Below are 22,047 nucleotides of genomic sequence, written 5' to 3'. Positions count from 1 at the left end.
GAGGTCTGACACACCCAGAGCACTATTGGAAGCCTATTTTTCTTTTGTGAATTAAAAAATATCACTAAAAAAACAACTTACCCTCTTTAATGTGAATGTCAATTGTTTGCTGCCAACCGTGGTGTCTGATACGCTCAATGTCCCATTTTTCGCTTCAAGTTTCAAACGATCTTCAAGAGTTTTACTGTAGAAAAATTAAGAGAATGACACATTGATTAGTATTATGTTTTGATTTACCACTTGAAACAAGTTTTAATTAGGATTGATCACATAAAGAAAAATCTTTTACACATGTGGTAAAGATAAAAAATGGCATTCATTTAACACAATCAATGGAAAGAATAAGGGGCACTCAGTCATTACTCACACTCAATAGATAATACAGTAAAAACAATGGCTGCCAAAAACACCTACTAATTTAATATTTTAAGTAGTGGTTCCAAATACTTCAATGGTTGCTACTTACCTCACTAAATCCTATTTCTGAAGCCAAAATGCAAGAAGCACTATTTCTGAAGCCCGTAATTTACTGTAATGGTCAGTGGCACTTACGTTTCTACAGTGTTTTATATTTAAACTATGTATTTCAGCAACTCGTTCACCTTCTCCACAGTAGTGGACCCAAATTAAGTCTCCAGGTCAAACCACAGAGAAGGGCTGTGAGAAGTCTGACCTGTCCTTCACTCAGTCTTAGCTTGCTGGACTGCACTCATCACCCACAGTATGAGCAACTTGAACCATGAGCCTGTCTGATTACACAGAGAGAACACAAGAGCAACTGCACTGAGGGTAAATTCTATCTGATTCAGCCCGATTCACCACCATTTCTCCAGGTGGCCTCCCTTTCAGTTTCTTATTTAAGTTACTCTGACACACTTCATCCCAAATTTTTTCATTTCATTTCTTGATCATGTTTTCTAAACTTTTCTAGGGTCTGTTTATATAACTGTGTCCCTGATATTGTTTGCTGTGCCCTGCAATTCACTGTCATCTGCATAATTAACACCATCCCACCTCTGTTTTACAGTCAAGACGTTAAATTTGAATTTTGTACCGGTTATATAACACTTCATTGCATGTTGTTATAATAATGTTTTATTATAAAATCAGAACCTTTGGCCCTTTTTGTTTTCTTGGTTTAAAGGGGAAGAAACTGAATTAAGCCTAAAGGTACATAGTTTTAATGTTAGCTCTACCCCTTCTAGAAATGGCTAAAGCAACTCCCTTATATCCTCATGATAAAACTGGGAGGGGAGAGGAGAGGGAAGAAAAAAAGAAAGAATATGGTTCTCTCTTCTGTTCTTTGCTTAAAAAAGTCAATATATTTCCCTTTCTAGCCCTCCTTGCACCAACTAAAATTGAATGTGCCCTTTTAAAGTTTATACTAAAAAACTCGACTGAATAAAAAAAGGTTGAATTGTGTGAAAGGGTCTTCTTTTTCCTGAAATATGACCTTTCTAACTAATTACTGAGTAGAACACAGCTCCTAAATGATCCATAAGACAAAGAGATGCTCCTTTGAAATTCTGAAGCTAATGTTTGATGTTCACACCATGAGAGATTTATCTCTAGTTTACAATTACCAGAAATGTACTAAACATACCTTCTTTAATTTGAGACATAATGCGGTTAGCATAGAAGTGGCACTCTTTTCTAAGCAATAATGTTATTAAGAAGCACTTTTAAAGTACTTTTCATCTTCAAAGTTCTTTACAGATGAACTAATTAATCCTTTCAACATCCCTGAGACAGAAGTATTTATCCTCCATGGATGGCAAAAAGGGAGGTAAGATGGTAAATGACTTGCCCCAGGCCACATAAGGATTCAGGTCTAAAACCAGGATTCCAATTTAAGAATTTCTGGTCTCCAGGTGTGTGTCAGATCATACTTGATTTATAAAGTCTTGTTCAGGAAACAAGTCCATTAAGTATTCTAAACGACAAGCTTCCACCTGACAAACTGAATGAAATTAAGATTTAATTTAGCTTTTTTTTTTTTAACAAGAATTCAAAAGTGAAGTGTAGACTGACTCTAGCATGCATGTGAACTATGTTAGCCTAAGCAAATGCCTTAACCTGTTCATTTCATTGTTGTCCTTTCCTCTCATAGCTATAAATGCTGAGGTTTTAAAGTTAACAGGACTTCTGAATAACTATGGAGCCACTGAGACAAGATGGCACACAGAAGACACTAATTTGGGAAGAAAAAGACTTTTCAAGTAAATTGTGGGAAATTATTACTCTTTTAAGAATGACCTTATTTCCTCCATGATAGGGTATATAAATTCTGGTTTGCTCTCAAGGTACTTTCAATGTACACTTGTAAAAACTTGTTCTGTCTAGGCTACTGGAAAGACAGCTGAGTTTCAGGACGAGCCATGGCAGAAGATCAGAACCAGGGACTGAGTGTGGAGATTTCCACATTAAAGTGAGTCCTACCTCCCTCCCTTTGACAGTCAGCTTACGGAGCGTGGCTGCTAACCAGCAGTTCCAAAGCCTGCTACTTGAGTGTGAATTTGGTCAGATGATTGAAGAAGTAGACAGCTGGAAACTCTCTACTGTAGCAGAAGAACAGAATGCACAAAGCACACTGCACGTCCTTCTCAGGGCTTCACCCAGGACTGGTGGCCCTCAGCAGAGCAGGGCCAGCACTCCCTTCCTGCCTCTCTCGCCCTCCCCGGTCCTGCTGCTGCTTCTCTCTCAGCTTCAGGTCTGCTGGCTTTGGGCATGTTGTAATTAACAGCAAGGTTAAGAATTTTAGGGAAAAAAATCTCACTGCCACAAGATGAACAACCCCCCCCCACACACACAAATTAGTGGGGACTGCTAAGGAAAAAGATATGGGCTTTAGAAGGTTGAAAGTGAGAGGAATTACTTGGTACAAGACGGAGAGGGCTATAAGGGGAAGACTTTGAATTATCAGTAGGGCTATCTTAAAAGAAAAAAGAAAAAGGAGCATAAACTATACGGGTAAAAATTAAATTAGATATTTATTAGATGCCCCAGGAAAGCTGAATGATTTACTTCATTGAGGCTTTAAAACACACACAAATATTTCTTTAATTAAAAGTATTTAATTAAAAATAATACTCCTCAACTGAGAGTTTTTAAAATCACTTTGCATGGAAAGGGAGGTAGAGGAGTGGAAGGTAATATACATAAAGGCACATGCTTTAGTGAGTATAGCATTGAAAAGAGTTAAATTAACTCTAATTAAAATAAAGGAATCACCCCTCCATAGTCTACATCAAAGGGAATAAGAAGAGAATGGAGAAATGGAATCCACAGATAAATGAATTTTAAGTATTTTAAAGTTTTAAGTCCTTTGTTTTAAATAAATAACTTGGACAAATATTTACATATACTGTAACAGTTACTGAACACTCTATTTCAAGGCTTTCACTTTGCATATGTGGCTTCAAAGCCCCTATCTTAGGAGATGTAAATTCAAGCAACCGTCAAGTCTGATACCTTACCTCGTCTACCAGCTTAGTTAAAACCTAAAAAGATTCCTAACACCCACTCTTGCTGCCAGTGCAGGGAAACAGGTGCTCTAGGAAGAGTGCAAAGTGCACAAAGCCTTTCTCTAGGAAGTTTGGCTGTATCCACCACACACTCCTTTTGATCCAGCAAATTGCATTACTAGGTAATATATTCTAAAGAAATCCTTGCACACGTGCACATATTTATAACTGTGAAAAAGGTAAAAGAAAAACGAGAAACAACCTAAACATCCAAAATTAGGGCATATTATTATGGCCCATCCATCTTACGAAATATTCATGCAGCCGCAAACAGATTTACATGTACTTACAAAGAAAAATTTCAAAACTTATTGTTAAATGAATAGTGTAAAGTAATCAGCAATATGATCAGTATGATCCACTAATGTCAAAGAAAGAAAAGCTAAAACTTCATATGTGAGTGTGTACATACACAGGAGTGAATTCTGAAAAGGCATACAAAGCAGGTACCTCAGGGAGGGAGCGTGGAGGGGTAAAAGAGACTTCCACCTTTTATCCTCCATTCTTAAGTATTACAATGAAAATATGCTTATATATTACTTAAGTACATATTACTTAAGTAATAAAAGATTCTCTTTAAGTGTAACTTTGAAATTAAATTGTCTTCAGGATTAGATTTTAAAAATGCTTTATTAAAACAAGATTGCATTCTTTCAGCTCTCATCCACTATCAGTGAGGAGAATTAGAAGAGTACAAACTTGCCATAGTTAGTTCACAAAGTGGATGATGTCATAGACGTGATAAGAGCTCACCCAGAGCTCCTCAAACTACCCAGTGAAGAAGATGAGTTCCCCAAAGGCAGGGAACGTCCTAAAACCTTTGAATTTCCAGGACCTACCACAGGGTAGGCACTTCAAAGAACGCTTTCATAAACTGAATTAAAAGGGCCACCCAGTGGGTAGTATTTATTACCCAAGAAGAGGAGGTATCCTCGGCTCCTGAAATTTAGAAGGTTGTCATTCTAAGGGCTCTCTTCCTCCAGGGCTCAACCACAGACAACTCCGACATCTACGTTACCCCTTGCAGGCCATGCTGTCCCAGACCACTGAAGAGGTTCGTGTGCCCAGACTCCTGACTGAGGCCAGCAAACAGGACTTCTCCATCTTTCTACCTATACACGTGACTCTCTCCACCCGTCCTGACCTCTTTCCCTCGTGTCTCTGAAGATGGACCCCTTGTCCTTTCTGCGGCTATAGCTCCTGGCCCCACTTCCTCCTGATTGCTTCCCAAATTCAGCTCTGTCCATTCAGTCCTTTCTCTCGTTTCTGTACTGTCCCCTTTCCCAGGTTCATTCCTCTCTGCCTACTAACAAATCACATCTCTCAAGCCTCAAAAACCTTTCCTGTCAACCTTTCCTATTGGCTTTGACTCCTTCTTTTCACTGCCAAACTTCATGAAAGAACCATCTACATAATTGTTCACAGTATTTCTTATCTCCATTCATCCATCAATCCACTGCAATCAGACATTTGGTCTGACTGCCTGAGGAACCAGTCCCAACAAGACAATCTCCTAAGGGCCTTTTTCAACCTCATTCGTGGACCTCCCTGTTCCACCTGACATTTCGACCGCACCCTTCTCTGTGACAGTCTGTCCATGCTTGGCTCTCTTCAGTTTTCCTCCTACTTTTCGGAAAACTCCTTAGTTTGTAATTTTTACTGCCCATCTTCTCCTCTGCCTGTCCTCTAAATTAGAATTCTTAGCCCTAGGCTATCAGTGTATCTGTGACATCTCTAAAATTACACGTATTACTTTGCACGCATTTGTGTTTTTCTAAAGAGAAGTTCATAGTTTTTATCCTAGACTCAAGAAAAATATTTGTTGTTCCCAAGGTCTCCATCCTTAGCTCTCATCTCACTCTACACATATATGGTAAGTCTTTTTCATACCATGGTTTCAATCACACAATAAAAGCTGGTATCTTTTAAACTAACATCTCTGGCCCCCTCCTACATTTCCATTTGTCTACTGAACATTACCAAGAAGACATCTGGCATTGTAGACAATGTGCTGAAGACTCAGCTCAATGCTTTTTTTTTTTTTGGTTGAGGAAGATTAGCTCTGAGTGACATCTGTGCCAATCTTCCTCCACTTTGCATGTGGGACACCTCCACAGCATGGCTGATGAGGGGAGTAGGTCTGCACCCAGGATCCGAACCTGCAAACCTGGGCCACCAACGCAGAGCACGTGGAACTTTAAGCACTCGGCCGTGGGTCCGGCCCCTCAATGCTTTTAGCCTTAAACCTGTTTTTCATTCTATATTCTTCATCTCAGTGGCAACACTGTTAGATATTTCAACATTACACCTGACTCTCCCTTTGATATTACATTAGTAGCCAATATTGTGGTATATGCTCATTTTTCTTAGACAGTCTTACGAATAATTTGGTTCCAAGTCTGTCTCCTCTTCTCTACCCCCTCGTTCAGGCTTTCATCACTTCTGACTGGGACTACTGTAGAGTATGTTAGCTGATCCCAGATGTCCAGTTTCTCTTCACCTTTTCTCTCTAAAACTGAGGTATTTTGTTAATAGGTTTCTGGAAATAGGGACTTTTTATGCCTGTATGTTTTTGTTTTTATTTTCTACAAAAAATCATGTATTGCTTTTATTATAAAAGTATTGACATTACTGGCAGGAGGGGATGGAACAGATTTGATCACATCACTCTTAGCTTAAAAACGTCCCCTGGCTCTCCAGTGCTTGGGGCGGGGCCCTATGTGCCCTTCTGGCCTCATCTACTGCTGCTCCCCCCACATATTCTACGCTCTCACTGCACGAAAACAGTGCTCCCCACAGCGTTCACACAGCGTTCCTTTGTTCACACTGAGCCTCGGCCTAGAACGCCGTCTTTCCCACCCTGCTTTTAGTGCTCATCGTTTCATCTTTCAAAAGACCAGTTTCAATATGACCTCTTATAAAGATTTCCTTAAATCTCAAAAAATTAAATCCCCTTTTTTCTTATACCTTTCATATGCCTCTTCGCAGCTCACAGAGCATCAGCCGGAAATGTGAGTGCTCCAGGCACATGAGCCGTCCTGTCCTGTGCACCCCCGGGTCCAGAACGGAACTTTGCTCACACTAGGCACTCAGCGAGTGTTTGATGAATGAATGGACGGGTGGAGAGGCTGAGAGGTGGATGAATACACTCACAAATAGAGTCTAGCATACTGTAATGCATATAAATACATGTTGACAGACATATGTATTTCTCTAAAGCCACATTACTATGCCAAGCAAAGAAGATAACTTACTCAAGTAGTGAGTACGATTCACTACTCACTTTTCTCTTTACATAGAATAGTTTAAAGCTGGGCAAGCACCAGTGAATGTTTAAACATAACACACTCAATTTTGATGTTGTGTTTTACGCCTTGTAGTAACTCGCATAATAAACATAAGGAGTCACTTTAGTTCTCTGAAGGATAATGGTTCACTGCTTCATTAAATAATATTGAGATACTGCAAGTCCAGGATTTGCCAAAATAATCTAGTCAAGACTAGAATTCAACAAGCAGTTTATGCCAAAACGCCAGCAAACTGCAGGCTATTCATACCAAAGGGTTATTACTTTAAGCAACAGGATTTTTCTTTTAAGTTCATATAAGTATTATCACTTATATAGCTCCTCTTCTTTAAAAAAATGTTTAACTTAGTGATGTTTGACTTAGTAAGAATGTTTAATTGCAGTGTATTAACTTAGCTATTACTTATTCATTAAACATGAAATTTTTATCCCTTTTGTTTTTTACATTAATTTCCTGCTACAACCCACAGGCAGAAGAATGTCTGTGTGATTAGTCATGCCTCCCACCCCCAAATCACGGCCTCCTTTTACCATGGTTACACTAAAAACAACTGCTCCCACATTTCCCTGGTCAATGGGTAGCGGAGTTAGTAAGTTCCCTTTCAGCAGATCTCGAAAGCGTAACTTCTTGAGCTGCCTGACATGTAGCCAAGGCACAGAAGATTCACACTTTCAACAAGGATTTATCAAGCGCCTACTTCGGTCTAGGTACTGATTCAAGAGCCAGGGATAAAGTAAATAAAACAAGACGAAAACAGCAGATAACCTAACAAAGAAATTCACTCCACAGAATCAGAATACTAGAAACATGCCATCTTCCCCCTGCTTCTGAGTAGGACTCCAAATACCTAAGAATAACAGCTATATAAAAAGTGAGGTTGCATACACTGCTAGGAGGAATGTAAAATGAAGCAGCCTCTTTGGAAAACAGTTTGGCAGTTTCTCAAAAGTTTAAACATAACGTTACCATACGACCAGCAGCTCCACTCCTAGGTATATAGCCAGGAGAAACGAAAACATATGTTAGTGCAAAAACTCGTATACAAATGTTCACAGCAGCATCATTCATAATAGCCAAACAATGAAAACAACCCAAATGTCCATCAACTGATAAACGAATAAGGAAAAATATGGTATATCCATACACTGGAATGTCATTCGGCAATAAAAACAAATGAAGTACTAACATATGCTACAACACGGATGAACATTAAAAACATTATGCTAAGTAAAAGAAGCCAGACAAAACGCCACATACTATATGATTCCATTTATATGAAATGTCAGAAAAGGCAAATCTATAGAGCTAGAAAGTAGATTAATGGTTACCTGGGGATGGGGTGAGGTAGGGGTAAATGCTAATGGTGTACAGGGTTTTGTTTCCGGGTAATGAAAATGTTCTAAAATTGACTGTGGTGACGGTTACACAACTCTGTGAATATACTATAAACCAATGAATTGTGCACTTTAAGTAGATGAATTGTATGTTATATGAATTATATCTCAAGAAAGTATGTTATAAAAGAAAAGTGAGGTTGGTAGGTAAAGAAAATATCTTCAAAAGATATCTATTAACTAGATTCTTTTCTCACCAAAATTTCTTTTGTCAGTTAGAACCAGAATTTCAAGATGCTCCTGGATTCTAAATTGAAGGATTCACTCAACTTTTGGTGTCCCAGATATTTGTTAGGAGCTGGTGAAATAAAGATGAATAGGCATATTCCATTCCAGAAACAACTGAACCTGTCCATTGATGTCCTCCTACCTTTTCCCCCTTCCTCCATCTGAAAAACCACACTTTCCTAAACAGAAAGCTGGAAGCTGGAGAAATACAAGGTACAGGACTGGTATTGCCCCCGGCCTGACATAACGCCTCATCTATCCTGCCCAGCTCCTGCTCCTCCTCCTCCTGCTCCTCTTGGCTCCCCAGATCTTCAAGCTCTTCTTTCAATATTATCTACCGTGACCATCTCTCACATTCGAATCTTATGTACGTAATACTTAGCCTAGAAATTCTCAAAGCAGAGACTTGAGTACCTACCTTGTTCCTCATTTAGATATCTGACAACTGAAACTGTCCAAATAATATTATTTTTTAAGGTTGATTTTTTTATTGTGGTAAAATAAATATAACAAAACTTGCCATTTTAACCATTTTTAAGATGACAGTTCAGTGGCATTAAGTACATTCACACTATTGTGCAACCATCACCACTACCCATTTCCAGAACTTTTTCATCATTCCAAACTGAAACTCTGTCCTAATTAGGTGATATCTCCCTCTTCCCCATCTCCCCATGCCTGGCAACCACCATTCTACTTTCTGTCTCTATGTATTCGACTATTCTGGAATACTACTCTTTCTGATCTCTCAATTTTCTTGCAAAAGGCTTAACATTTCCAGCAAATTTTCCAAGTGACTTTTTCAATAATCAGGTAAACTGAGATGGGGGTAAACAAAACTGAAATTCCAATTTTTAAAAATAACTTTTTTGTTAAGAGGCAAAGAATCTGTTACCTCTGTAACTACCATTGTCCAAAAGGCTTCAAGGCACTGATCCACAGGCCACAGAACAAGGTAAGTACTGTACGTTACAGAGCCCGACAGGGAAAAAGCAAGGACAACAAAAACGAGTGTGGCTGTTGCAGCATAGACATTCTGCTGCACATTTACCAACATGCACAGGACTACACCCATATCTTACTGTATGCAAAGTCTACCTCAAAAAGTTGTTAAAAGTAATCATCATAAAGACCAGTGTATTTTAATAATGACATTTCCCTCAGGCCTTGTGGTCCTGTCCTCACATTAACTCCAAAGACCAGAATGTCATGCTCAGGGCAACGTGCCAGTGAGGAAAAGCAGGCTCCACCAGACGCCAGGCCTCACTGAGAGCGTGTTACTCACTTCATCAGCTTCTGCTTCGTGGCAGAATCTTTGAAGCTTCTGAATTCTTCTCCTGCTTTGATCTCATAAAACTGGGGCTTGAGGACTGTCTGCTGGTCCTCCTTGAGTCGCTCCTGCCGCTTCACTTTTTCCTCCTGCTGGAGAAGTCTGCGCTGTTTCCTGACCTCTTCAACCCAGGCCTTTTCATCATCTGAACTCTCAGAACTTTCAGCATCACTTGGTTTTCCTTCCGGTTCTTCCTCCTCTTCCTGAAATAAAAATAGTAAGAAGCAGCTCCTATCCCCCAATCAAACAGTGACCCATTATTTTCTTTTAAATAGCATTAGCTCATCGGAGTACATGATGTCGTATGCATTGGACAAAAATGCCTTTAATTAAATAAGATATACTCCTAAGCTGAAAGTCAAACAAAATACATTTCGAGTGTACTCAAAGACCCTTCTAACTTACATAGAAACTTTATATAAAGAAACAGCAGCAAACTCTAAATAATTCAGAGTACATTACTTTTTCATGAAGTTCCTGTTGCTCTAAGAGTCTTAGTTTCTTCTTCCTTTTTTCACTAATTTTTGAAACAAGTGGATTCAAAAGCCTAAATTCTTCACTTTCTTCGTCTACTTGGAAGTCAGGGTTCTCAAACATAACTTTAAATCGATCGTCGGTGAGAATATTAGGAAGGCTCTATAACAAAAAGAATGTAAAAATTTAAAGTTAATATCTGAATAAAATCTGACCAGAAAGATGGCTTAAAAACATTTCACTCAATTATAAATTAATAAGCTGCCTAAGACATAATTTATTACATTATGAAATTTCTTTAGAACTAGTTTCCAGAACTTTCTAATTGCCCCTGGGTTTTATCTCCTACCCACAAAACAAATTTTATTAATCTATTTCACAGACAATATGTATTGCTCAGCCATTACACATAATGAGCTAAGAATGAGCTTTTTTGGCTAACTTTATGCTTCATACATTAGAAAGAATTTTCTTCAGTTAACATTTTTAATGCAAAAAGACTTTTCAAGGAAAAATATGTTTTCTAAACATGGCTTTTAAAGCATAGTTACTATACTGAATTAAAATTAGCGAGTCTTTCAATTTCATATTCCAAAACTGCGAGAGGACATATACACTGATAAGTCAAGAATTAATATGGTGGGAGCTGGTGGGTAAGTTGACTGACTCAACTGAGTTATTAGGAAACATAAGGGATATTTCCATCCCTTATAGGACAGCCTCATAAATTTTTTTCTTTAAGCCATTTAATTGTCCTCAAAGGATACAGTGTAAGATTTTGTCATTTTGACATAATAAAACTGCTACTGAGATCCATTTGGACAGCTCAGGATTGATAATAAATTCCTCTTCTATTTGTACCATTTTTGAACACAAAGTTTTCTAGAGTGTATTGTAAACTTATCTGTTCACATAAACAGATGACAATCTTACACACACACGGCTCTCCTACTGTTCCTTAACTGCCATGGGCTTGGAAACCAGATAAATCAACCTAATTAAAATGGTTTGTAAAACAGAATCAACAGCCAGAACACAGGCTGGAAAAGCTAACCTGTTTGTGGTGGCTCTAGCTCTACTGAACAGACTTTATTTTACTACTGTTTCTCCATTATTTAGAATATATAAGGTTGTAAGTAGTTGAGTTCTGAACACTGTACTTGTGTAACAGAGCTACATAAAAATGGGGTAAATCATGAGACATTAAGGAACTTGGCCTATCTATTACCCGTATGTACCTAAAATCTGATGAACCCTTACCTAAAATTCTATGATATATTGAATATATATTTGAGATACACTGAACAAGTCTTCCCTGATTACACATCATTTCCAAGATAGATTTAGGTTTAAGGAAGAAAAAAGATAGATAAGATCTAGTTCCTGATCCCAGTGGGCTCACTCACAATCTAGTAAGAAAGAAGAAACATCTGTATGCTACAAAGTACCTTATGAAGGATGCTAAACAGCTGAAAGTGCTCCAGGAACAGAGAGGTAAAAAGTAATTCCAACAAGAGACATCTCAGATCTTTTTTTTTTTTTTGGTGAGGAAAATCAGCCCTGAGCTAACATCCGTGCTAATCCTCCTCTTTTTTTTTTGCTGAGGAAGACCGGCTCTGAGCTAACATCTATTGCTAATCCTCCTCCTTTTTTCTCCCCAAAGCCCTAGTAGATAGTTGTATGTCATAGTTGCACATCCTTCTAGTTGCTGTATGTGGGACGTGGCCTCAGCACGGCCGGAGAAGCGGTGCATCGGTACGTGCCCGAGATCCGAACCCCAGCCACCAGTAGCGGAGCATGCGCACTTAACCGCTAAGCCACGGGGCCGGCCCCAAGAGACATCTCAGAAGGGCTCAGAGAGGATGTGACATCTGGGAGGAGGCTTCAAAGAAAAGTAGGTTTCAACAGATAGAAATCTAAAGAGCATTTCCAGCTCTTTAGCATCACCACTCTGAGGAGTGGTGAATAGTCTAATGATGCAAGAATAATGGCAACATTTGAAAAAGCTGACTGATTTTGATCAGTCCAGGTTGTAAAAGATTATAAATACCATGACCTTTATTCAACAGGTGAAGGGGAACTACTAGAGAAGAAGAAGATGAGGAGGAAACAGATGACAGATAGAAGTGTGCTTCAAGAATCTCAGACGGGAACGGTCCTCAGCAGCATGGTATATGATGGCCTGGTATATAAAGCCAGAGTCATGAGGAAGATTAAGAAACCACTTCAGGAAACTTGGAGAAGAGCCAGGGCCTAAATCAGGGCAATGGGAATCTCAAGATGGGAATAAATACTTCTTCAGGAAAGGATTATTGTGAGATAGATTTCTAAGTTAGAATTGATAGATACAGCTATGGAGGAGATGGGGGAAGATTAAGAGTGAAAAACAGGGTTAGAAATTTCTCTCAAGTGTATAGCTTAAGTGACTAGAAAGATGGTGATACCATGAGTTAGGATCCGTCATTGGAGATCAGAAAAAGAGGCACAGGATGGAGTAAAGCGCAAGAAATTATGTCTCAAGAAACCAAGATGTCCTTTAGTAGGTGAATAGATAATTAAACTGTGGTACATTCAGACAATGGAACATTATTTAGCACTAAAAGAAATGAGCTATCAAGCCATGAAAAGACATGGAGGAACCTTAAATGCACATTACCAAGTAAAAGAAGCCAATCTGAAAAGGCTACATATGTATGATCCCAACTATACGACATTCTGGAAAAGGCAAAACAATGGGTCTAGACAGTAACAAGATCAGTTGTTGCCAGGGGTTAGGAGGGAGGGATGAACAGGTACAGCACAGAGGAGTTTTAGGGCAGGTAAAATAGTCTGTGTGATATTCTAATGGTGGATACATGTCATTATACACTTGTCCAAACTCACAGAATGAAAAAACACCAAGAGTGAAGCCTAATGTAAACTATGGACTTTGGGTCATTATGGCGTATCAATGTGGGTTCATCAGTTATAACAAATGTACCTTCTGGTTGGAAGCGTTGATAGTGGGGAGGCTGTGAGTATATGGGGGCAAGGGGTACAGAGAAAATCTCTGTACTTTCTGCTCAATTTTGCTGTGAACCTAAAACTACTCTAAAAAAATTAAGTCTTAAAAAAAAATCCAGTGAATGAGAAAAATTACCAAAGAAAAAAAGAAATTATGCTCCATTTAAGACTGGTTAAGTCTATGGTACAAGAATGTTATCTGCATTCTGATGGACACCGTCAGGTGCCTGGGAATAAGGCACCAGGTCTCAGGTGAGAGGAGAGGGCTAAATTGAAAATTTTGGAGTTCTCTGTAAATATAGGATAGGCAATGGTGCCAAAGATCCAAATATTTTCAAATGAATAGCTATTTACCTATTATACACTTCTAAGTAAAAAAAAAAAAAAAAAACAAATAAAATCCAAGGGAAATGTTTTCCTTTTATCTTACTATATTTATTAAAGTCATTTAATAAATAACAAAGGAAAATGTTAAAAAAGAGTATGTTGCTAGTATTCTTAAGTTTCTTTCTTAATTTAAAACAACAAATTGCACTGCCTAAAGAAAAGTATGCCTTGGATGAACAGTTACAAAACAAAAACTCTTCTGACCCAGCTGTAAAAATATTTCCCCCAGAGATTTTTCCTAGTCTAATTGTTTGTTTCCACAACTGTCTTGGGAAAAAAAAAAAAAAAGAGGAGGATAAGATGTAGTTAGTGATGTTCTACAGTAGTTTACAAGTGTCTGGCTAGTGATCTTCCCTGTAAATACATGTGTACATATTGCTAAACACTTGTCATTCAAATTTGGAAAACACCTTAAAGTACTGTTCATACCAGAGCCCTATCTCAAAGACATATACTTTTAGATCTGATAGGGTGCTTATTATTTAATATTTTGTTCCAACACAGTAATACATATGAGGAATGTTTGATATTTAAAACAAATTAATTCTTTCAATGCTAGATATCTATGAAATTAAGTTGATGTACACTTCTGAGTAAAGATGGTGGTTTGAACACAGGCCTCTCCTTTAATCTCTGCTAAAACCCCAAGAAAACAATAGAAATGGGGCTTTAAAAAGACACAAACCCTTAAGAATGAGAGGATCCGAAAGGAAACAGGAGCAATGAGATTCTGGAAGCAAGAGAGGAAGGCCTGGAACCTCCCCTCTCATCTGGAGGCCTCTTCTCTGCAAGGGGGAGCTGTCGGGCTGGGGCGACAGCACTGTGAGGGCAAGGGAAGCATCTGGCACCAAGGGGATGCAATGAAGGTTCGTGTGTTGGGGCTGAAATGCCTCTTCGTCCCCGTACCCCAAGCTCGCCTGACTATAGTTCTCAGATACTGGAATGCAGGAGGGTCTGACCAGCCAAGAGAAAGGCTGAAAAGATATCGATATCTAGAGCTTCTCCAAATAGGCAGTTTGGCCAGGTCACCATACAGTGACTGATGGGCACTGTCCCCACCTCAGAGTTTCCATTCAGCTTCTTTTTGTGTGTGTGTGAGAAAAACTGGCCATGAGCTAACATCTGCTGCCAATCCTCCTCTTTTTGCTGAGGAAGATTGGCCCTGAGCTAACATCCGTGCTCATTTTCCTCTATTTTGTATGGGGGACAGCCCCACAGCATGGCTGGATGAGTGGTGCATAGGTCCACACGCAGGATCCGAACCTGCAAACCCTGGGCCGCTGAAGCCGAGCATGCGAACTTAACCACTATGCCACCGGGCCAGCCCCTCCATTCAGCTTTTTAAATCTTTCACTCTTAAATATGAATAAATGACCAAGGATCGCAGCAGGGAAAAACTATTTAAAAATTTTTTTTCTCGAAAATTTCCCAGCATTGAAGACCATAAGTTTCTGGGTTGAAAGGACCCACCAAGCAGCCAGCACTATGGGCTGGATTTCTGGATGGAAAGCGGCCCCAGTGAAGCAGAGCTGTCCGTGGGAGACAGCCCCAAACTCGCCCTCTTTCTTGGCCTATTCTCTTATTTTGGAGGAGCAAATCCTAAGGAACTTGTGGAGGGAAAAAAGCATATAAGGGTCAATTTGTTGTTGAGAACTTGCATGTTTGAAAATTTCTTCACTACACCCTTACAATGATTGACTGCTTGTCTGGGTTGGAAACAATATTCCTTCAGAAAACTAAAGGTTCCTTTAATTCTGTATCCAATATGGGGGCGAGGTAGAGTGAATTCCCAGGATCAAGGCTGTGGATCAGGATTCGAAGACATCAGACCAGAATGAAGCAGGGCAGAAAGATATAGAAGAGACTTCTTCAGGAAAGTAAAACTCATACAACTGATCTTCATATAAATATCTTGAGATGAGATTTAGACAACTGGCAAAGAACTGAGCGTTAACTAGTGATAACCATATAGAAAACAAACAAAAAAGTCAATTATTAAGTCCAAGGAAGATGAAGGTTATACAGGAAAGGTAACCATAGATTACTATGTGACTCCAACTCGCATATAAAGAGTATTTGCATAATCATAACAATGTAAATGCTGAATACTGACTTACCCAAAATGACAATATAATTTTATCAGGAGGGAAGGTTATCAAAAGACAATGCCTAACCTTAAAAGTCAAGAAGTAGCCCTATGGGCAATATAAAGAGACACAGAATCTTACACTAAAAAAGGCAAAAGTGTTTGTCTCAAGAGAAGTAGAAATGGGGGGAAGGGAGGGAACAGAGAGAAGGACAGAGGATAGCCAACATTCCTAGCAAACCTTGGAGAAATATTTAGTTTTTAAAACCATGTGTGTACAAATGTAATAAACAACAAAAACAATTTTTAACTGGTACTAAAAAAGCTTTAAAAAATAATATTTTAGATGTTAAAACTGATCTTATCCAACACAGTGTCTATGTACGATTATATCTTTTCCCTAGAGAGATGAATGATTAACATAAACTCTTTATTAAAAAATTTATTCCTAAGTATTTTTTTTATTATTATTATTTTTTTCGGTGAGTAAGATTGTCTCCGAGCTAACATCTGTGCCAATCTTCCTCTAACACAAACTCTTAATGATATCAAATAATCCCCAAGGCTAAGACACCTCTCCCCTGGTCTCCAGGCCACAGAGTACTCTAGGCCTAGAGACGTCATGCACGACAATATCTGACTGAGCTGAATCCAAGAGCAGTAATTTCATACAAGACTCGAAGGCAATAGCAAAAATTGGCAGAAAAGGCTAACAGGCAGGAAATGACATCTGTAAGCAAAATGTCTCTAACCAAAACTCAAACCCTTCCAAATCAAATGGGTCACCAGTGCCATGGCTCTCAAAGCTGCTTGTGCACACTTGGAGTTCAATACATATTTGTTTAAAGACTAAATGAATTAATTCTTAATTAGAATTGATATCACCAAGTTTCTAAGTTTGGATAATGTCCAGATAATGCTACTGACATTATGCGGGGGGTCACTTCCTATTGCAGGTTCAACATCAACTAAACGGTAAACACCTTATTAGATTTTAACCATGTTATCAGTGGTAGCAATATTTGGGAATATGTTTCACTGTCTGCCCCCATGAAATTTCAGAACATAACTGCACGATACTGACTTTCAAATCAGGAGTTATCAGAGCTATTAAAGCTCTGAGAGTTTGAAGAGCTGAGTTCAAAGGCAAGACTAATGAATTACTGATGGATTAAACAATTCTTTCAAGTATCCTTTCCAATTATAATGAAGGATTCTTTCCTTAATTCATGAATGGTTTTTAAGGTCTTCATTTAATTAGATAAAACTGTTAAACAATCATACAAACTTTGTCCATATCAGCCTCAGATTTTTAGAAGACTATATTTAAGAATTTCTGGAAAGACACTGAGCTCTGATAACAGGACCTGATTTGGGTCAGCAAACCACCAAAAGGCAAATTAGGAGCACATTTTACAAACACTACTTTCTAGCAGAATTTTATCAGGTGACATGGCCACACAGCTGGCACTTTCTAGCTTCCAACTGCTGGAGAGAAACTGCTGTTTGATGAAAGATAAGAATTTCCAAGGTTCTTCTTCTGCACTTGCAGTAGAAACAGTAACAGCCTAATGAATCTCTACAGCATGACTCTATTAATATTTTGACAAAAAATTCTAAAGGCACAGATTATGACTTTTCCCATTTACTATTAAGACCACTTTACATGTTTTCAGCTCACATGGTCATTTTTACTATCCTTCACTACTGTGCACAGCGAGGACTGCCTGTGTTACAAATCTCTGGCTGCTCCAATCTCAACAAAAGTCTGCGAAAGAAAGGGCGGCTCCCCAGGAAAGGAGCCTTTTTCCACATCCATATAATCATAAAGGCCTTATAAAAAGGCTTCTGAACTGTGTACAACATGCTGCATACGGTATCAAAATTAAACACTAACTTGTGTTCTACCCACTATAACATTAAATGTAATGATAAGGACTAATAAGTATAAAACATAGATAGGAATGCATACATCTGCAGCCTAAATTAGTTCCACTTTCTTCCTACTGAAGCTTTAGGGCAAGTAAAAGAGATCATGCCCATTTAGCTTGTAAAATGATATGAAGCTTAAAGTTACCTCCCTACTCATCCTCAGGCTGGGCTAACAAGAAGATCAACGTGAACATACTCTGAGGAGCAAGTCAACATTGCAGGAAGCACTTACATTTTAAACACTTTAAGATATACATATACATTTAACACATTGATGTAAATTAGGAAGGTGCATAGCCATAGCACATAGATGTAAATTTATATAATAATAAGTTTAAGTCATTGTTTCAACACTGGTTTATTATTCATGTAATGAAAATGGAAACATAAAAGCCATCTATCTATTTACTTAAGGAAGGCTTCCAAAAATTAAGACTTAAATACTATATTAAAAGAGTGTAATAGACCAGGACGAGAGGCTGCAGAAAGGATCAGGAAGCAGAGGACAACAGGGGGCACAGTGAGTGTGAATCCAGTTAGAACTCACAGCACCAAGAACGCCCCTCTCTGGTCCTATCCTTGCATGTTAAAGAAAAAACTACGGCCCAGTGAAGCTGAGGGTCACCCAAGATGACACAACTAGTGAGCAAGGTACACAGAAACAAGAATGTTTAGTGCAGTCCCTTGGCATCGCTGGAGAGAGGGGAACAAAAATAAACATATGAAGAGCTCCCTTATCTCATGTTCACTTGCCTGGTTAAAAACCAGAGAAAGAAAAGAGAAAGAATAAACAAGCAAACAAAACCCTCCTGCGAGCTCAACACAGCTAGTCCAAAGTTACAAGGGTAGGCCATTTACTCAGAGTCAGATCAGGCAGGCTCTCAGGAGAGATCTGTCTTTACAACTCATTCCAGCTTGCTTATCTGCCTGCCTCATCTAAGCAGGTGAGAAAACAGCACTGGGCAGAAATGAGGAAGTCTTCATACACCTGGGAAAATTAGAAAACTCTTCTCCTGTCTTGACAACATCAGCTAAATGAAGTGCTAACCCTTATTTATTTTATGACTGCTCTTTGTCTATCTTCACATTAGTAAAGGATGGTGGGTAACAGTCACATGTAAGCGTGCACACTCTCTATACTGCCATGTCTAATTAAAAATTGGTTACTTCTGGAATTATAAACAAACCTAGTTAGTACAAAGAAAAACAATAAACAGTCATTTAACAATAAAGGGATTAAGTAAATTATAATACATTCATAAAACAGAACATGTAGCTCTCAAAAACATTTACAAAGAATTTTTAATGAAACGGGAAACCACTTGTGTTATTTTATAGAACCAGGATATTTTGTATATACAATATTATCTTGCTATTATAGTTTACAATTTAAGGGAAATAAGACAGGAAGGAAATTCACTAAAATATTAATGATGCCTTTTTCTGGGGAGACTTATATGGGTGACTTTCTTCTTTAAGTTCTTTCCTATTTTACAAACTTCCCACATTGAGCATATACCATATTATAAAAAGGAAAAAAAAATGTTTTAAAGAAAAGATACAAATTATTATCAAGAAAACGTACAATTTATCAGTATTTTCCCTGCCTTATAAAATCTTACCTTAACTTTCTTTTTCCATGTAGATTTTTGCTTCTCCTCCTCTTCCTCAATTAATTTAAGTGCCAGCTCTTTGTTAACTTTTGGCAATTTCTAGTAGAGAAAAAAAAAAGCTGTACTAAAATACCTACATTTTAGCTTTAAAGGTTAGTAGTTCTGTAAGGAGTATAATTTCACACAGAGGATACCTTATTCTTATTTTTAAAATGTCATTATCCCCAGAGTAGGAAATAACGTGGACATACACGATGTTATCAGGTGGGTCACGGACTACAGAAACAGCAGCCTCCCCTGCCTCTTCCCAGCTCACCTGGAAGCGAGCTGAGAGAAGCTGTACTGGGCCGAGGTCAGCCTCAGAGAGTCTAGGCCCCTAATGAACGGAGGCCACCAGGCCCAGGATTGTAGCCTCTGGCTGGAGTTGCAGGAACTCCTAAAATTCTACTAACAGTGCTGACTGCACTATTTCCTGCTCCTGAAATGCTAAATTTCTAAGGGGAATTCTAGATGTGAATCCGACAACTCTCAGGATAAAGCTATAAGCCATTTATTGTCCTTTTCCACTTAGTGCTTTACATTCCACGGTAAAGCAAGTAAAATACAACTGGACAAAACGCAAAGAGCTGGGACAAAAGTACTCCACATCCTAGTCTCTTCTTGCCAACACACACACATTCATCACTCTTAAAAACTTAACAAATAATCTGGAAAAAGGAAAAAGTCATTAGTTTTTTTGTACTGAAAGAGTGTGCATATGTGTGTATATACACACACATTTATTTATTTAATTTTTTAAACTAATGTTCAGTTAGAAATTATTGCATCATTTGGTGGTTAACCTTAATCAAGAGGGGTGCTAGAGAGACTAAAAGGCGAGGGGCGGGGGCACTTGTTCTTTCCTGTCTGTCTGCTGTTGGGCTGGCATCACACATCAACAGTCCTTTGCCCTGGCAACAACAGGTGGTTCCAACAGAGAGGGAGATTCCAGTTTGTGGTTTTCTGACACTCCTAGGAACAGCCTCGATCTACCTTGAGGCCCCCAGCACTGGCCAGCAGCCCTCTGAGAGGTCTGGGTCCCAGCACCGGCTGACGGCCCTCCTCAGAGTCCCGGGTTCCAGCACCGGCTGGTGGCCCTCCTCAGAGGTCTGGATCCAGCTTCTCAGGGCGCGCCTCTTCCCTGTTGCCCAGCCCTGGAGTGGTAGCTGCTTCCTGTGGCCACTGCTTCTCTTACCAATACCTTAGTGTTTGCCTTTTAAGTTCTTAATACCTGGTTAACAATTCTTTATGCTAAATTCTATTAATGTAACTAGTGAGGTCTGATTCCTGTCTGGACCCTCACATAGTCTAATGACCATTTCCCACGATCCAAGCAGCCAGCCTACGATACCGCCAAATGTTAGCAAGTGTTGGGGATTAGCAAAGCGCCCAACACTGTAGACTCTGAAAACCCATCTGAAAACTCCACCAGATTTCCTTAGTAGGGCTGACAGCATCAGTCCATCTGGCGTTATGTCCCACAATACCCTTACCATAGGGCCGGCCCCGTGGCTTAGCGGTTAAGTGCGTGCGCTCCGCTGCTGGCGGCCCGGGTTCGGATCCCGGGTGCGCACTGACACACCACTTCTCCGGCCATGCTGAGGCCGCATCCCACATACAGCAGCTAGAAGGATGTGCAGCTATGACATACAACTATCTACTGGGGCTTTGGGGGAAAAATAAATAAAATAAAACTATTAAAAAAAAAAAAATACCCTTACCATAGAGGCCATAATGATAACAGCACAGAGTACCCACCCTCACAACAAATAAAATATACAAAAATATTAGTAAAAGATGTAAACTAAGGATGGAAAAACTAAGAAATGGATAGCAGGTTTCTTTGGAATAATACGCAAAATGAAAATTAAGTACTTTTCTCTAGTAAATTTAACAGTGAGTATGTACAATGTTCACCTTTAATTGGACTCTCTGTGCACGTGTTTCTTCTATCTTCTGTCGGATCTTATCCTTTCTATATTCTTCATAAGCAAATGGATTCACCATCAATTTCACCTTTTCAAAGTAGGAAAAAAAGAATCATAGTTAGCAGCTTGTTTCATATACACCATGACTATTACGTCAAAGAATAGACAGATCTCTTACAAATCATAAGTATGTTTTATGAAAATGCAAGTAAGTAGAGAAGAAATGGCTCATTAATCACTTAAAATAAGTGTAGTTTTGTATTTACCTTGTGATAGAGTCTTATATCCATGAAAAATCCATGCATATAGGCCCGGAGAAAAGGTGATCCAATGAGATGTGTGAGCCCTGGGGAAAGTTAATCAGAAGGCAGGTCCTTATGAAATCCTGATTAAAACTCAACAGTTTTTCTTGGATTATAATAAGATTTCACTTCTGAGTAAAAATTTAAGGATGAGAATTACTAATCTTCAATACCTATGGAGAAAATTTTAATCCACTTCAAGCAATATTATCCTTACTTATTGTAAACCTAATACTAAGTGTAAAAATGATGAAAAAGCCTTTATGAACTATGACAGATTGGTAAAAAAGGGTTCCTTATACCAGCAGTTTTCAGATTTCTGGACTCCACGAATGAGTTCAATTTAAAAAATAATACTTGGATCAACAGTAAGTTGCCAACTTTTGTACTGACAACTAGGAACAGTAGTGGTGATGGGGCAGGAACACTGTTATCTCTCATAATTTCCAAAAAAAAGGATACAGTCACAACAATAATGTAGAAAAGGCATGTTCCTTCC

The 22,047-nt window shown here is 38.8% G+C and overlaps 1 protein-coding gene across 1 annotated transcript in view; it reads right to left on the bottom strand.

The window, feature by feature from the left end:
• Positions 1-22,047, bottom strand: part of NOL10 (nucleolar protein 10) — a 105,130-nt gene that overhangs the window by 8,140 nt on the left and 74,943 nt on the right. Inside the window, exons 15-20 of the mRNA XM_058551804.1 lie at positions 21,513-21,592; positions 21,236-21,334; positions 19,289-19,378; positions 10,247-10,420; positions 9,740-9,987; positions 82-184 (exon numbers count right to left, since the gene is read on the bottom strand). Of these exons, the coding sequence (XP_058407787.1) occupies positions 82-184; positions 9,740-9,987; positions 10,247-10,420; positions 19,289-19,378; positions 21,236-21,334; positions 21,513-21,592 (794 nt within the window). The remainder of the gene's footprint in view (positions 1-81; positions 185-9,739; positions 9,988-10,246; positions 10,421-19,288; positions 19,379-21,235; positions 21,335-21,512; positions 21,593-22,047) is intronic.

The sequence above is a fragment of the Diceros bicornis genome, chromosome 12, assembly GCF_020826845.1.
Source record: "Diceros bicornis minor isolate mBicDic1 chromosome 12, mDicBic1.mat.cur, whole genome shotgun sequence".
Lineage (NCBI taxonomy): Eukaryota > Metazoa > Chordata > Mammalia > Perissodactyla > Rhinocerotidae > Diceros > Diceros bicornis.
Note: the sequence above shows the minus strand (reverse complement) of the source record. Positions and strands in the feature narration are given on the sequence as shown.